This window comes from Pholcus phalangioides, unplaced genomic scaffold, assembly GCF_987345545.1.
Source record: "Pholcus phalangioides strain wild (caught in Gottingen) unplaced genomic scaffold, Ppha-v1.0 ptg000007l_1, whole genome shotgun sequence".
Taxonomy (NCBI): domain Eukaryota; kingdom Metazoa; phylum Arthropoda; class Arachnida; order Araneae; family Pholcidae; genus Pholcus; species Pholcus phalangioides.
The window spans coordinates 56468805-56484737 of NW_028301600.1; the positions used below are offsets into that span (position 1 = coordinate 56468805).

The 15933-nt window shown below is 34.9% G+C and overlaps 1 protein-coding gene across 1 annotated transcript in view; it reads left to right on the top strand.

Moving 5' to 3' along the window:
* LOC149085522 (integrin alpha-9-like) overlaps positions 1–15933 on the top strand; it is a 166884-nt gene that overhangs the window by 110499 nt on the left and 40452 nt on the right. Inside the window, exons 20-21 of the mRNA XM_089233577.1 lie at positions 1235–1398; positions 10029–10101. Coding sequence (XP_089089703.1) covers positions 1235–1398; positions 10029–10101 — 237 coding nt within the window. The remainder of the gene's footprint in view (positions 1–1234; positions 1399–10028; positions 10102–15933) is intronic.

Genomic DNA, 15933 nt, shown 5'->3' on the forward strand with positions numbered 1-15933 from the left:
AATTAGAAAAAGGAACTTTAGATAAGGAGCTGAAAATCTAGGTGTCACACACTTCTTGGCTAGGACGTTTAGTTTAGGGAGGTCTCTTTCCAGCCAGATCGACATGAATTCTTTTGATATTTAGATTGAAATAAAATGTAATATGATTTTTTTCCTGCTATGGGGTGCTCTCAATGGCAGAGGCTGTTGGCCATAAGCATAAACTCGATCCTGCCCATGAGCTCAGGTCCCCTTACCCACCAATATTTTGGCATCATCTCCATAATATACTATGTAAATAAGCCCCCTCCCCCCAATATTTACAATAACTTTGCACCTATGCTGGTAGCTGAGTGGCTTTTGGTTTTGTTAGATTTTCTTTTTTGTTTGATTTTCATTATGATTCTATTTTCAGTGACTTACAAGTTTATTTTTATCAATATGAAATAAGTTTTTGTTTTAATTGATATAACTGGTTCATGGTCAGAGTTGTAGTTTAATTGTTTTGGAGCTTGAGTAATTAAAGTTAGAAAGTGACTCGCAACATAATGTCTTAAATATTTTGTTAATGAGTATGTTTTGTATTTTTATATATTTGTATATTTCTGTGGTTGTTGTCACAACAATGCTGTACAAACCAGTCACTGCAAGTCTTTAGTACCCACTCAACTTGGAAACTCTGCAGTGGACTCTGGATTTGGAGTGACAGCTTGCCACTGATCTCAGGCTTGTATTTTCCATAGTTGCCACGGCCTGAAGATGAAGCATTGCGACACATTTAATTCTTTAAGCTGAAGTATTTAAGTTTCATCATCTCTATGACTGTTTCTTTTGTAAACATGCTGATTCCAGCTATAATTAAAACTTCCCAACAAATTGCTGAAACACTTAATGAAATAGACAGGACCCTCATACCAGTTCTATCTTGCTAACTGTACGTGTTTTGCGTCTATATTGATGTCATTTTCCCTAACATTTGCATATTCTCACTCATCAAGCTGAATGCATTTACTCTACAAGTCAATCAAACACATTCTATCACCACTAGCCCCGAATTTTCAGCAATTCAGAAATTTTGTTTGACTTTCAGATATGAGTGCACTTTCAAATCAGCATGCAGTTAAAAGGTCAAAAATGAAGTGTTTAGAATTATTTTAATTTCTTCATATTAATTAGTTATCCATGATTTTTTTTATTTATTTGATGTTTCTTCACTGAGTTGATAAATTTAATTATACACATTTTCTATTATTAGGTTCCAGTCCAAATAAAAATTGATGTTTCAAAGTTATCCGCCAATACTGATTCAATAAGTATATTTTTGAGAGCAAGAACTGCAAGTGATGAAGTAAATCCATCTGATAATGATAAAAAAATACAAATTTATTTCAAAGTTGTTGCAGATGCTAGCATAACCGGGTGAGTTCTTAATATCAACTAATTGCTATTTGAAAATATAAATGAAACTCGTTAGCTAGTTAGACATATATGTTATTATTATATTGAAAACTTTGGAATATATATTAGCCAAATATGAGCAAATTATGTCACACCCAGCTGAATAAGCAAAAAATATCATGTGACCAACCTGCAAGACTTAGTTCTATTCATATTATATGCATATACACTTACATTTTGATTGCAAGCATTTTAGGCTTTTGGTTGCTAGGAAATTTTGAACATAGTAAAGTGCCAAAGTTTCTGTGCTGCTTGGAACTTCCATTCTCAAATGACTGTGTCACCTACAGTGAGAATGTAATGAGTCAAATTAGAGTTTATGAATGGCATAGATGATTTAAAAACAGCCTATCAAGTATGAAGGATGATGGGGGGTAAGTAAGGTCTTCATTATCCCCAATGGTCAAAGAATGTTTCAGAGATTGCTGATGTCGCTGAAATCTCAGTTGAATGTTGCTATGCCAATTCACATACGTTTACTGCCCAAAAAAGGTGTCAATAAAGTTCTTGAAGTTAAAAGAACATTTATTTAATGAGTAAGGTTTAGACATGACCGCTTATATGGCCAAAGGTACAAAACACACAACTTGAGTGTTGCCACTTACAGAAAAGGTAAAAGAAGGAAAAATATATATATATGTGTGATGCAGTTCACTGTTAAGAGAAATCAGGTATAGATTTCATATTTATAACTAGCAACTAGAGACATATTTATGTGTGCCAGAGCAAATTGTTCCTGAAAAACTTGACAGAAGAAGAAAAAAATAGATGAGCAAATGCAAGTCTTGGTCTCATCAGAAAATATCTATACTTTTTTCTCGTCTTGGCCGTGAAAAAGGTAAGACGTGGTTTTATCACACTCTGCTCGCTGGCTAGTAGCCGTAGTCCTAGCTGGCCTCTAGCTGAGCCTTTCACTAATAGATTGTTTGTGGCATCAGTGCACCATTTTGTGATTTTCCTTGTTCTTGTGAGATTTCACTACCATGGTTTTTTGTTGGGTCAAATTCTTTGTTTTCTTTGTTTTTCTTGTTTTCGTGTTTATTATTCTCTTTAGTTTGATTTTGCCACTGGATTTTTAGTTTACAAGGGCTGCTATCTTTGGATTTGTGAGATAAGTTTTTTTTCATTTCTCTCACTTTTTTTCATTTTCATCGCGCATTATTGATCGATTTAAATTTTTTTTCTCATTTCCATTGTACTTTGGCCAGGTTTTTTTTTTATCATCTTTTGCCAATAATCAAATTTTTCTTCAACTTGTGCTTACCCCTCCTAAAATATTTTGTTGGCGTATAGAATTTGTCTTGATCTTTCAAGCCCTGTCTTGTCAATCTGATAATTTGTAAACTAGTCAACATTTTTCTGTGAAAACCCAACTATAATGAAGCTTTCTATATGATTTTGTGCAAACAGGTTAGCAAAACAAAAGAAAACTTGAACCATTATTTACATTCTAATTGAACATTTCTAATTAATAACAATAATTTTGGTGGTTTTATCCACCTTTTCTTCTACTGATACAGTAAAACCTGTCTTTAACAGAACCTGTATTCAACAGGAACTTATCTTGGTTCCGTGATTTCAATGCCGAAATATATATTAAAAAAAATTAAACAGTACCTGTCTGATGCAAAAATGGAAATAAAAATTCTATCCTCTTAACGGAAAATTTCACACAAACACAACAAATGTTCCGTGAACAATATACCAAGGGATCATATAGCTCTATGGACATTTTCTATGCAATCTCTGCTTACTAAGGTGGGCTCTACATCATCCAATCCTATCAGCAAAAACTGTTTCTATACTTGATGCTGTGATTTAAATAAGCCACAAAGATGCCGTTGTACTCTAATTTACCTGGGTCCCGGGACCCAGGTTATTAGAAAATCTGGGTCCTTTTTGAGTGAAAGTAAGTCCCTCTCAAAAAAATATATCTTGAAAAAAAATTATGCCCCCCCCCTCCCAAATTCACTGGTATATCATCTATAAATTTACTTCCAGCATGCCCCAGGTCTTTGATCACTTGCTTATATTTCTTCATTGAGACTGAGCAGTGGGCCATGTTCTGGGAAAGAGAAGAAGGTATATGTGAATCAAGTAATTCATTTTTAAAAACATGTTCTATTCAAAGGTTCATTTACTTTTATTGTCTACTAGTAGGAAAAGCTTGTAAAGAAGCTCATTAGCACTCAGAATTTAACGTATGGAATTAAGCACATGTAATCTGAAACAGATATACAGTTGATCCCGCTTATAACGTTTTTCCACTTAGTACAACTTATTTTCATGGTCCTAACAATAAGTAATTCTCATCAAGATTTCCCGTTTAAAGTGTTTTCCTATTTACAATGTTTTTTTATGGTGGTTTTTGAAAAATGTTATAAGCAAGATCCACTTTAATTAACAGTTGGAGAGGCACACATTTATATATTTACTAATAAATCTATCTATAAATTCCCTTCTGATTGATTTTACATTTTGTTAAAAAAATCTTAGCACTTTCAATATTTTCTGATCAAATTTAAAGCAACACTTCACTCATAGTTAGTAAAACTGGGGGCAGATGACAGCACTACACATAACAAGCATTACACAGAAACAAAACTTTACGTCAGGTTGCACTACACGTACACGCACATTCCCGCATGTACCGATTCGTTGGGGGGTTCCGCGGGGGGGGGGGTTCATGTGTGGTGTAGCAGTAGTAGGTAGGGGCTCGGGGATCCATGATGTTCTTAAGTCAGCCACCTCGTTGGGCAATTTGCCTGTTGTGGCGTTGTATTTGTATTTGTATTTGTATATTTGTATTTGTATGTGAAATTCGATTCTCTCTCACTTATCTTCTGATTTCCTATTCATGCTTTCGTTTCCCTGGTAAAATGATTTTATTTTCTCTCCCTGATGGTCCACTACTCTTATCTGTCACCATTTAACTGCCACATATTATCACACCTGAATATGGGAGCTATGTCAGATTTGTGTTGGAGAAACTTGAGAGTTTGCTTATGTGGGGGTGTGTGCCTAGCATTTGGCATTTTTTGTGTTCAGTAGGTGATGCCATCTATCTAGCGCCGCAACTACATACTTTCTCAAACAGAGGAAGCACACATTTTGACACACCCATGTAATGTAGAAGAAGCACTTATAAAGGGTAAATTTGGTGTCTCCCGCTAGTCCAGAGTCCGGGACACTACACCCGTCTTTCTCTCCACCCTCCTAGTTGCGGCCCTGCATCTATTCTCCAAACAGATAATGCGTGCATTTGAAGTTTAATGTATACATATTTGTGTTGTAGGTCTGTGTGATCGAAATGGCAAATTTTTTGTTGTGTTTTGTGTTTTTTTTTCAAAGGAATAACCAACTCAAAATTTGAAAGCCTTAGAAAATCACATTTTTAGCCGATTACCATTGCGCAGTCGCGGGTTCCAAACCCGGATTTTCACCAAAAGCAAAATTTAGGGGTGGGATATAAGGAGCGGCCCCCCCCCTGAAGATCGGAAATTAATCTGGGTGGGTTATAAGGGGCTTTTTCCTTTCCCCCCCCCCTCCCCCTGAAGATCAAAAATTAAAAATACTTTTGTAGAAAATTAAAATAATTGGAATAAAATAATTTATTTTATACTATCTGTTAATTTAAAATTTTTTCCCAGTGTTAGTGACCCAAACTTTCTGTGAAGAATTGGATCGTTGTGCCCCTCCAAAAGCCGATTCTGCGTACAGACCCGTGACTTTCGAGATGCGAAACGGTGACTACCACATAGCAGCTAGAGTTTTTACAGATTTTTTTCCCACGATCTTGAGAAATTTTTACAATTTCAAAGAACGTTCCAATCCTTTATGATTAAAAAAAAATATCATTCGCAATATTGTAGAATCAAGGCGAATTTACGCCATATAGACGCTATTTTTGAATGCTGGCAAATAGCCGCAAAAGTACCGTAATTTCCAGTATGTAACTGGAAGGGACAAAATCCACAAGGTAATAAAAACTCCAAAATTTGACAATTACACAGCCCCTCATTCAGGGAAGCAAATAGATATCCCTCATCTTATTCTTCAACAACTCGCATGTATATCGATACAGGACAGTGTACAAAGTAGTAAAGCCCCTTTTTCAAGGTCACACAATCATGATACATGGTAAAAAGAAAGGGGAAAAAAGTTAGGAAGGTTTTTCTCCTTCTCAGAACTAGGAAAGAACGCGCCATGGAGGAGGCATGAACAAAATATTTGTGTTCTTTTCTGAAATTCCGGGTATTTCACACGTTATAGTGCGTCAATGGCATCTCTGAGCCATATGTAGTAAAGCAGTTGCTTCCTGAGACTGCAACAATTTTTTTTTTGTTTGGAAAAGCAGAATTTTCTACGGGAGAAATCAGTGCAAGGGTTAGATTTCCAAATGATATGCAAGACTTACAAAATTGCATGCAAGCTGCTTTCCATGATTGCAGCATAGGCGGAGATAGCCTTGTAAATCTGGGGGGCCACGATGATTGCTGGTGGGGGGGGGGGCATGATGACGATAATGATGAAGATGATGTCAATTCATATATACGCAAATACATTAGATCACTCAGCTTTACCTTTGACGCTGGGGGGCATGTCCCCCATGCCCCATCCCGTATCTCCGCCCATGGATTGAAATGCAGAGGATTACATAAACATAGATCACTATGCAGGCCTGTAGCCAGAAATTTCATTCAGGGGGGACCAAAGTGATAGATCAATATATTTGGTCATCTTTTTCCCCTTTTGGTCAATTTTTGTCGGTCATTTTCTCACATTTTGGGGGGCGGGGACCAGATTCCCAAGTCCCCTCCCCCCCGCTACGGCCTTGCTACTATGTACATACAAACTGAACTTGATGCGACAGATATTGACAAAAAACTAGGTATTGTGAACATTTTAGAGAATAAAATATCTGAAAAAAAGACCCAGTCTAATATTAATTTTCGCGTCAGTAAATGCATTAGGGAATATTTTCAGGGTATGGCTTATATATTAGGAGTATACTGAAAAATCATGCTGAGGCTTTAGTAGAATAATTAAATCTTTTTCAAAACATTTTTTAATGATGGTTACAAAAACTTGCAAACACTGAATTTCATAAAATATTTACTTTGGGTTTCAGGGTTTAAAGTAAACAATAAGTTCAGTTTACATTTTCAGAACCAGATGAGGCAAGCATGTGTCAGTGTTCATCGTAAATACTTGTTGCTTCATTTGGTCCCCAGCGTCAAACTGTACCAGTTGTTTAATTATAGCTGGGATTACACTATAGAAGGTTGATAAAAGATCTTTCACAATGCTTGAAAAAATAACAAACAACCACCAATCAGTGGTTACATTCGCATAGGCTTATTAGTTGCATTTTTCAAGTTTTATCAAAGAGCTTTCATGAATTTTTTGTAGTGTAAATCCTGGAATATGAAAACGACATTCATTGGGTAGCTGGAATGTGTCATAGGACGGGATTACACTATAAAAGTTTTAGAAAAGTTCTTTTATTGAACTTGAAAAACAACTAATAAGCCCATTGGTTACATTTCAGCAAATGTAACCAATACACTTATTGGTTACATTTTCTATAAGTTATATAAAATAACTTTTATAAAACTTTTATAGTTTAATACCGTACATAGGTTGTTTTTTTTAAACTATCATCAGAAATACTGCGAGTAGTAATTTTCTTTGTTTTCTTTGATAAAAGTTAGTCTCAAGTTTATTTACATAGGCTAGTTCACCTCTCGTCCAAGGAGGCCTGCTTGGGTGTTATTGTTCATATTATTATTTATTTTGAGTATAAATTTTGATGATATATTTATTTATATTTTTATTTGATAATAATAAAACTATTATCATTTTATATAGTTCAATACATCCGTAATGTGTTGCAACAACATACTAAATGCATCCGATTGATGATTTTACCTAGGACTTATTTTTGGGGTAGGGCTTATAGAGCATCCTGAAAAATCATGCTAGGTCTTATTTTTGGGGAAACACAGTATAGTGTTAAAGAAAATATGTATGTATTTTTAATAAATAATGCATAATATCAAGTGATAAATATTTAGTAATTATAGAGAAAATGAATGTACGTTGTTTTATTTATAATGGCTGGAAGGCCATTTTAAATTAAATAAATATAAGCCTTATAAATATATAAATTAAATTATATATTTATAAGGCTGGCTGAATTATTTAATTTATTTTAAATTAATTTATTTTTAGTTTATTTCAATAACATACAAGATAGTTACATAATTTTTCACATTACAGCAATTGAACCTTTATTAACTGGAAATCTGTGTTTAACGGAAAAAAATATTGGTCCCTTGTGATTCCGTTAAAGACAGATTTCAATGTATATGGAAATACAGCAGAAATATTTAAAAAAAAGTTATCAGTATTATGTATGATTTTTTCACTTTCATACCTTTCAGGCTGTTATGCCATGTTCCAAAGTGTTTTGTAGCAGATGTTTCATCCACTACTGCAGTGGACATCTTCAGTGCTGTTTTTGGTGAGAAAGGAGACAAAAACTACTTCCTTGGATGACTGTTGTTCACTGACACTTTCGCTGGAGATGCGAAAGGATCAACTTCATTGTTGGAAGTGGATGCCGGACCCTTGAGGAAGACATCCACTTCTAAGATACTGATATTCTCTCTTCAGAAACCCACTTCTACTTCCAACTACACCACGAAGCTATTGAGATCGTTAAGCACAGAGATAATTTCAACAGGAAGGAAGAAGGGCTGCATTGAGCAAGATATGGTACCCGACAATGCAAAATACCAAGATCAGGATGGTTAGAAAATCAACTCTTCTGAATTTGGACCTCCCATTCAAATTTGAATACTCCAATCCCAACCCACCCAACCAGAAGTCCCCACATCCCATCACCCATCCACATTGCACTTGTTCAACATCACAATGACGAAGTTGATCCTTCCACATCTCCAGCGAAAGCGTCAGTGGACAATGGTCATCCAAGGAGGTAGTTCCGTCTCCTCACTCATCAAAAACAGCATCAAAGATGTCCACCGCAGTAGTGGATTGCCGCTGTGCAGTCATGTGGGCATTGTGCTGGACTCTCATCCTGAGGATCCAGGTTCAAATCCCATTGATAGCACAGTGGTGGTCAGCTGAAGCTGGTTTTCTGTGATTTTCCAGCTTCGAGGAGTGAATGCGAGCCGGTCTCCCATTTGCAAAAGTCTCTCTGCAGAGAGCAGACAGACCTACAACATTGATACTGACATAACATGAACATTCAAGCATTTCCATCTTTACTTCAGAAAATGGAAGACAGATGGCAGCATGAACAGAAAACAAGAGAAACTCGACAACATATAAATACGTTACGGCCATACATACACTCAAAATACACATTCTCTGGTATGTGCCGATTTGTTAAAAATTCTGTAGAGGAATGTGTACGAGGTACATGTATGACTAAGTAGTAGTAGTAGTAGATGAAACGTCTACTACAAAACAGTTTGGAACACAGCATAACAGCCCAAAACATATGAAATTTATTTTAAACTCTGGCTGTGAAAGCCTACCTTCTCTTTTCAATTTTTTCACTGTTTATCATCTTATAAAACCAACTATAGAGATCCAACTGTATGCATCTATAAAATATGCTAATAATTATTAATTATTGATTAAATAAATGATAATTAGTAAATTAAAAATATTTACTCTACGTATTAGTTATCATCAATTCATAAAGGCTAATTGTATTTACCAGGTTTTTACAATTTTTAACCATGGTACATATTAGTTAATACCTAGTTTTTACCATGTCCTGGTGAAAACACATCCCTGCAGTGTTCTGCATAATTTATTTCAAAAAAACAAAAGGAATCTATTGAGTAATTATTCGGATGGTGAGTGGAGCATTGAAGGCAATGATAGTTACAAATTATGTAGGATTTCAATTTAATTTTTTATTCCGCATTTCTTACTTTTTTCATTATTTGTTTCAGTTCCAAATTCTAACCCTTTATCTACCACATTTTGGAAAGTAGAATAAGAAAAATATGATAATAAAATAAAAATAAATATAGTTATCATGAAGATTATTTGTTAGGTCATTTTAGTTCTAGTTAAAGACAAGAAAATAAAAAAAACACAGTTTCCAAACAATTAGTCAATACATAAAAAATAATCTAACCAGGTACTCTCTTTTAAGTACCATTGGTAAATAAAGGGTTATAAGATGCTAACACATTAATGAAAATCAATTATCATTCATGCGCAAAATATATATGACTTTGGCTAAAGGCATCCTGATAAGGATAAAACAATGTTCACATGTAACAAATACTTCTCTTGCTATCTTGAATTTCTTATAAGTGGATCTAACTGTATCTAGACCTACATATATATATATTATACCAGTTGGCCTCTGTCATTCACGCTGCCCCCCCCCCACTTTATAACTTATGTAATTAGGAATGAACAAATTTTGACCTGTTTGCTGGTATGCAATTGAAATTGTTGAATCTTAATGAAATTGTTTCTCCCTCTTTTGCAGAGTCCCAATAATTTTATGACTTGATAATTTATTTTGTTATTTACAGTACTGCAGAACATGAGCAAATTCCATATGAAGATGAAGAGGACAAAATCGTCTCCATAACACACACTTATTTTGTGAGTAAATAATGATATCTTTAAATATTTATTTAATTTCCATGTTTTCAAATTTTTACAAATGCATATAATATTTTAAACCAGGCCCAAAGTGATAGAACAATAGAATAATAAACGGGCAGTTTGCTTGTTGTGGCCTTGTATTTGTACATTTCATTTGTACATACATTTCAGTTATTTTCTCCCATTTTGGGGTGGGGGGGGGGGTCCGAATCCCCTGGTTCCTCCCTCTCGCTGCAATCTTGTTTCACACACTCAACATGCTGGATGGTGCCACTGTATAAACAATAGAAAATTTATGGCATGGCTATTTGTGACCAAATGTGCCTTCACAGCTGCATTACCAATATGATGACTTCTGAATGGAAAAATTACCACAGCTTGTTAAGATCATTGCCAGTGTGCCCAGGGTAATTTATTTTTGATGTCAACAATCATCACTGGGTAAGGAGCAGAATTGAACCTTCAATTTATTGATAGGATCCCAAGACTACACAAAAAGTTTACAGAGTTTCAAATAAAATTTCACTTGTGTTCTGCTCCAGTTTCATATCCCCATTGGAAGCATAGATATGAAATCACTTATTGCACCACAAACACTTGGGTTTGCATTTTCTGCTAATTGTAGAGTGCTACCAATCACCAAAGTAAGTATTGAAAATCCCTGCTTCCCAAGCACAGTGTATGCATTCACATGCAGTCATTTGTTGGTGAGCTATAGACGGTCTCAGAACTTTTTGATACATTCCAGTATTTGAGAATCAGGTTGAGTTTATACAAATCAGGTGCAAAATTTTATTTGATGTGATGTATTTTTTTATATAATTATAATATTATATATATACATATAATATTACAATTGTATAATTATATATACACAGTCAAGTTTGCTTATAATCCCCCTTGGTGATTCAAGAAGTGTATGTTTCTCAGTATTTATATAATACAGTAAAATTTTGATTAACCATCACCATCTGGACCAAGGCAGTGACGGATAACAGAAATCTCTTCATACATATGTACAGTGACGTCATTTCACTGTGGGATTGGGATGAAAATAAAATCCTTTAAAAGTGAATAATACATAAATATTGTATTTAATTTTACACAAAACGATCAATATAAACTTTGATATAAGGTCAGCCTAGGCAGTGGTGACATTGAAAGTAGCATCCTTTATGTTGTATTTCTTCCAAAATTCCTTAACAGTCATAGTATCATCAGATAAGAGCAAGCCTTCAATAAAAGCTTTTCTGTAACATTGCTTCGTGTTTTCAATTATATGGTCCATAGGCTGTATAAATGGAGTTGTATTTGCTGGAAGAAAGAGGCATGTTATTTGGTCATCATCTGATGATGGTGATCATCACTTTTGAGTTCACGAAAGAGGTGTGTTGTGTCCATTAACAGCAGTGCTTTCTGCGGCAACTGCTTTTTGGCCTTATGAGCACTAACTTGAGGCTGGAAAGCTTTGTGGAACCATTCTGGAAAAATCCATCTGGTCCATCCAAGTACTTTATGGGCACAATAGTTCACAGACAATACGTTCATATTTAAATTTTTGAAAGCACATGGTTTTTTGGATTTACCAATTACAAGCAGGGGTAATCTATGATTGCCGGTGACATTTGCACAGACCATAGCAGTGATCCAATCTTTTTGGACCTTAAAACCTGGGGCTGTTTTTTCTATATTTTTTTGTTTTAGACGATGACAGTTAAAAGAGTGATGGTTAATCAAAGTTTTACTGTAAGTTACCAAAAAAAGAATTAATGTTCATGAATTTTACTTGTCATCAATCAATACGCTTTTGCATAGAGATTTGATGCTTTTAAAACAGTGCAGCTTTCAGCTTTAACACAACAATTGTTTATCAATGCCATCTACCAAGTAATCCAAAAGTAACAGAAAAAGTAAGCATTCAATCATCTGAATAGCATATTGCATGAGGTTTTCACAGAAAGAAAGAATCTTTTTAAATACACAAAATTTTACTATTAGAATTGTTCTTTTTATTAATAACTGATGAAACTTTTTAGCTGTAAACCAAGGGTTCCCAAAGTAGGCAATATCGCCCCCGTTGGAATGTTCTAGGGTGTTGATAGAAGCTATGGTTTCAGTATAGGATCTTATGGATTGCTTGAGTCAGGAGGGATGAGAAAAAACTTTTTGAAGACAGGGGGCAATGGCACAAAAAGTTTGGGAAAATGTTATAGATCATTGCAAATGCTCACTATCTGTGGTTAATGTATTTATTTTGACAACAAATTTTTCACTGTTATAAAAATTCATACCGCTTTCAGTGAAAAAAACAACAACATTAAGATATCACCTGCATGCAATACATGTTGCACAAATAAGTCTGTTTCTGTTTTTTTTGCTTCATTTTTCCAGATTTTTGTTTGTACAGTATGCCATATCCAAATTGTTTTCTAGGTTAAGGTAGTTTTTTGATATGCTATATCCACAGTGTATGTTTTAAGCGGAGTATGAAATAACAGAGGTAAGAAAGAATACATAGAGGTGAATGGTCTGAAAATTGGAGCTTGCAAAATCGTATGTTATATTCTCAGTCTATCCTATATCCAAGCAGGCCCATAACCAGAGATTTCGTTCAGGGGAAACCAAAGTGATAGAACAATAGATTTGGCGATCTTTTTTCGGTCATTTTCTCACATTTTAGAGGGGGACCAGACCCCCAAGTCCCCCCCCCCCCCCGCTACAACCTTGTATCCAGGGTATATTATATGTGTACTAGACTGTATTGTGTACATATATCATAGGCACCGGAACCTAGGGGTTGAGGCCATTTGAGCCCCTCCAATAAATTCTGTAAGGGGGCTGACCCCCCAATAATTTCTGAAAAAACGATGCAAAATTCACCTTTACTCTCCTGTGTACGTGCTTGAGTCCTGTATATATGGGAGGACCAGCACCTCTGACATATATATATATACTGCATGTTCTCACATAAAGGACAATCTTGAATAAAGAACAAGATATGATTTTATGAAAACAAGATTAATTAATACACGTTCTTTAAAAAAAATTATATTACTCCCAGAAATTTAAGAGAGCAGTTTATGAAATGCTCAAGCTGGAAAGCTGAAATTAAGGCTACGGTTGTAATTTGCATTTTCATCTTCTAAGGGGTTCTTCTTGAGCATATTGGAGAAAAAAATTTCCATAAAGTAGATTGAATGCGTCTTGAAATGTCAAATTACTTTTTCCTCTTGTTTAAAAAAAATTAGAACACCCCAAATGTTGTTTAAAAAAATTAGAGCATCTGACAAAACATGGATTATCACATGAATATTTTCATGCAATTTTACATCAACTTGATCAAATACCTTTCTTTGGTTATGTATGCAAACTTGGAATAGTTCAATCTTTGTGTTATGTGTAGAAAACAGGATATTTCTGCAAACGCAAAATTACATGTATATTTGCTTGGACAGTATGCAAAAACGTGTGCTTATATGGTATGAATACATTGTATTGTGGCCCATTTTTGGCCTTGACCTTTGTAACATTACATGTTAAGTCTCTGGTAAAAACTCCATATTGAGCCATTAATTTATATATATTTTTGTATATTTATGTGAATATTTAAATGTAATTTATTGCTGTTCTGCTGGTGGTTGGCCATGGACTACCACACGGTTCTAATCCTATTCATTTCACAATAAGCCTAACCATATATCGTCGATTCTGGCTAAGTCTTCAATGTTGTTGTTTAATTGTTGCCACACAGATTTCTGTTAAGATTTTCTTACAATGCTCTGATGTGATATGCAAATTATTATCTCTCAATGCTGATTCACTACTATAGCTCTGCATGACCAAGAAATTTCCTATATATTGCTGCATGTGTGCTGTGATAGGCCGCTCTTTCTCTCTTCCACTTGATGTACTTTAATAGTCATGTCTCAGTAGTGCTTTACAATCATGGGTTGAATGGTAGTTGGCCCTTTTTAGGATCGAGTTTTCAATATCATGAACTAGTGCACAAGTTTCTGGATGGAAACTCATCTCAACGGTGAAACACGTTCAAGGATATCCGCGATCATGGTGTAGTGAAATTACATTTCTTTGTGTACGATAGTTGTCTACACTCATGCTACATTGAATCCCTCATCTATTCCCAGCTGGCATGGCAATTGATGCGATATCCAGATGGTTCCTTCAGATAGTAATGTCTCATGTTGACGAATGTGAGGGCAAGCAGAAATCTTTGGAGTGATCACATGTGCCATCGAATATCTGGATAGAGACTTTTGATCTCATCAGCATGATCAACCATGTCAATAGACACAGAAAGGTGGTATTAACATATAGACAGTGCCGTCTTAAGGCATGGGCCCATCCGGGCCTCAAGAGAAAAGGGGGCCTCTCAAAAATGGGATCTGGTTGAGATTTTCGAAAATTTGCCTGGTAGGGCCTCAGAAAAACCATTTGGCCCGGGAGCCCATGATGCTCTTAAGACGGCCCTGAATACAGACTCCCAAATCCCTTGGACTAACATCACACTTTTGTAGTGCGGGATAGAGGATGATTTTCCTAACTCCTCTTCTGTCATCGGTTGATGAGACATTTATTATATGTGTAATATTGAATTACTAAATTTTGAATCATAAGTTAATGTGTTGAACTAGTTGTTGAAATGAGGGCCACATGTTGAATTTAATCATTTGGTGTAACTTTCAAATTAAAGTGATAATAAAAGTTCAAGTGGAAAAATTGCATATGTGTATTTTCCTTTTACCGTCATCTGCAAAATAATTATTCTTGGGTAAACTAAATTAAATTGGGAGTGCACAGTAACAGTATACCATGAATTTCAATAATTTAAACCTTAATTAATAAAGCTTTTCATTTCAAGGTGTTTCATAATGAAACCATCTTTTCATCTGCATTTCTGATGTGACCAGTGGTCAGGCACGGATCCAAGGGGTAGGGGCATTGGAAGTGGTTTGAACATGTGGGTGCTCATCTCCTCTTAGAAATCTCATGTTGGCTATTTTGATTCAAAAATAAATTTTTTGGGGAGTGCTCAGACCTGCTCTACAAATTTCTGGTTTGCAATTCCTTGTTTTGGCATCACTGTATGGGGGCAATTTTGAAAATGCACTTTTTTTTTAAAAAAAGGAAAAAATGGTTTCAGTGCATATTAGTGATAAGACTCTCAACACTAAACTGAACAGTCTGGACATTCTGGGAACTAATCTTTTTTTCCACCATGAATATGAAGAGAAATATCCTGACACTTTTTTTCCACTATAAATCACAACCCAACTGCATAGTGCATAAAATGAAAAGATATTCAGTTTTTCATCTTGGTTTAAATTCTGCTTCATCCAATTGTGAAGTGTTTTATCTCAGCTTTTGATCAGTTTCTTATAAAATTTTATTTGAAATTTTGGACAGTTTCTAGAACTAATTAACATTCAGCTAATGAATGTGATTCCAGAAAGAATTATCTTCATTAGCTGAGGTGTCACTATATTAATAAAATAAAAAATAGTTGAAGTAATTCTATTTGTGTACTGTCCCTGAAAATGGAGATTCTTAAGCCAATACAAATACGCTAACACAGTGATAAGTTGGCAAAACATTGTTATCCTTCATCTTCAATATCTCAATGAATTATGGATTTAAATTTTTTTTTCCACAAATGCCTTTCAAAAGTCGGTTCTACATTTCACTAATTGGAAGTTTTAGCACACAGAGAGACTGTATAAAACGTTTATTTTTTTAATGTAAGTATACTTCTAAAGTCAACAGTTGCATAGTCATATGGACAAATAATTTGAAACACCTTTTATATATACA